Raw genomic sequence first — 2,400 nt, 5'->3', positions numbered from 1 at the left:
CCTTATTGATAGATGATAACTAAATCCAGTTATAGATGCATCATATGATTTGTTCCCATGTATCGCAATGCTTTCACTTTATGCATACAAGGCTCTTGGAGAAGCCCTTGGGAGTTGGACTTAGTACAAGGACAAGATACTTAAATAGTTTTTTAAGTATTTATGATTTGAATCTCAGCTGCTACAGCGTGTTATAAAATATTTTTATCTAGTAAAATGAAAATTTTGAGACGCTAAGAAGTCATTAGCACTTTTAAATTTATCTGGTGGTAGTCCATCTCCCACACTAGATGACCGAAGACTCAGATATCAACTGGTCTTCTTAGCCTCGTCATCTCTACCGCATACAAATCTCATTCATGAGCCACAAGAAGAGTTTAGAGTACCAGGGCTATCGGAGAACACCCACAATAGACACAACATATTGTTTGATGAATGATGATGCTAAACCTATGGCTATGAATTGGCTCTCAGAGCACCATCGTTTATTTCCAGAATTTCTTCTATCACCAGGCTCAACGCTGAATCATGTTTGACAATATCCAAATGAGAAATATTTGGCAACTTGATCACCTTGAGGTCCTGCTCCGGAAAACTAAACCATTCCGATTCGATCGCCAATAAACTCACTAGATTCACTGTGCCGTCGCCGTCTCCATACACAATCTCCGGGAGCTTGTCGAATCCTCCATCGCCGTACACGAACACCTCAGCAGTTGCCACCCCTGTTCCGGCGATACAAGTAACAGGGATTAGCGGCGGATTCAGCTCCTGCAACAGCGGCAAGATTCTGCTTTGGTAAGGTCCAACACCTTCACTGAATCCGACTCCCTCGAGGAACGCACTCATTCTCGAAGCGGAGAAATTTCCGTGATTGGTGACGACGATCGGCGCTTCTCCGAACGTTCTCGGGGATGGCAGAAGCCACAGGTTGCTCTCCCAGCTCTGGCTCTCCGGCCGCATCAGTAGGTTGTCGACGAAGGGAAGGCCGTGATTCGTCCCCGTCGCGAAGATGCCCATCTCGAGGACGGTGCCTCCCCACGGCGCGGCGAGCGGCACGAAGTGCTTGACGAATCTCTTCCGCCACGTTGCGGGGAGGCGGTCGAGAAGCTGGAGCGCGAGCATCCCGCCGAAGCTGTGGGTGAGGATGATCACCGGCTTGCCGCCGTTCGAGGCGCTCGCGTTTTCCACCAGCTCAGCGAGGTCGCGTAGGAAGCGAGAGCCGACTCGGGAGGGGTGGCCGGCGGAGGCCAGGCCGTATCGGAAATCGTATGGGGCGCCGAAGAGAGTCTCGCCCTCGACGTAGCCGATGGCTTCCAAGCGTTCGACCAACGGTGCCATATAGGAGGACCAGTCGTCCCTGTCGAGTAAACGACGGAGATCAAATCAAAAAAATCAGTTGGAAAAGATAGGGCAAACAAAAATCAAAGATTAGATAGGGAAGGACTTGTGATCTGGGTCGTTGTAACGAAATCCCATGGTAGAACCGAATAAGGGTATCCGAGTCCGGACGCCGGGAGCATTGCAATAGTCGTCGGCTTCGGGGTCGTAGAAGAGCCTCATTCGCTCGGCGAAGCAGATCTGCGACTGAGTGTCTAGTAGGGCGGAGCGATCGAGCCAGAGCCTGAACCAGCCGTCGTCTCGCGGTCTGCAGGCGGCCGCCGTTGGCTCGTACGCTCCCGTCAGACTAGCCTCGATCTGGTTGCCTCCAAGACCAGGAACGAGGATGAGAGGGTGGAGGTTGCCGGCGAGGACAGGTAGGCATCGGTCCGGCGAGAGGTGGAGGCAGAGGATCAAAAAGCACAGGCATTGAGTTTTCATTCTGCTCCTCCTGTCCTAGATCTTGTCTTCAGAATTCCTTGTTTCGGCTGGACAGTGAACAATGACAAATCTCCCGGTGATGAAATCACAGCACGATCATGTTCTTCGTCTTATCGTGAATTATTGCTACAGCAGAATTTATTAGGTTGACTGCAGACAAAGGCGATTGTGGCCGGTGAAAGACGTGGCCTCATTTTCTCCACGAAAGTGTCCAAGCCTCCCAGGACAAGGAAGGATCGTTTTCCCACAATATTTCGAAAAGTAATAATGGTATTTTTTTTATTAATAAATTGACAAGAGAATAAGGAACCTTCAAGCCAGCGTTAAAATATGGTAGTTCGGATCCTTGTTCCGAATTTGTATCTATCCCCGTGTCCCAATTAGAAAAGGATAAAAATATAGCATGTAAAACACATACTTTCTCACTCGTCGAATCCTTTTTCTCTCCGAAAAGTTTTATCAGTGCCCTAACCCAAACTCTAGCCAAATCCCATTGCTTCCGTTGTCGACGCCATCTCCATCGCCTCCCGAACTTGACAACAGCCATCTCCGTCCCCTCCCGAACTCGACAACAGCCAT

The 2,400-nt window shown here is 49.6% G+C and overlaps 1 protein-coding gene across 1 annotated transcript; it reads right to left on the bottom strand.

The window, feature by feature from the left end:
- Positions 1 to 223: 223 nt before the first annotated feature.
- Positions 224 to 1,943, bottom strand: LOC121980559 (lecithin-cholesterol acyltransferase-like 1). The gene is made up of 2 exons (XM_042532649.1): positions 1,448 to 1,943; positions 224 to 1,360 (listed from the first exon to the last, which is right to left on the bottom strand). The coding sequence occupies exons 1-2, from the start codon at positions 1,819 to 1,821 to the stop codon at positions 457 to 459; spliced, it is 1,278 nt and encodes a 425-aa protein (XP_042388583.1). The 5' UTR covers positions 1,822 to 1,943; the 3' UTR covers positions 224 to 456.
- Positions 1,944 to 2,400: the final 457 nt, after the last annotated feature.

The sequence above is a fragment of the Zingiber officinale genome, chromosome 5A (assembly GCF_018446385.1).
Source record: "Zingiber officinale cultivar Zhangliang chromosome 5A, Zo_v1.1, whole genome shotgun sequence".
In the NCBI taxonomy this organism is placed as follows: domain Eukaryota; kingdom Viridiplantae; phylum Streptophyta; class Magnoliopsida; order Zingiberales; family Zingiberaceae; genus Zingiber; species Zingiber officinale.
Note: the sequence above shows the minus strand (reverse complement) of the source record. Positions and strands in the feature narration are given on the sequence as shown.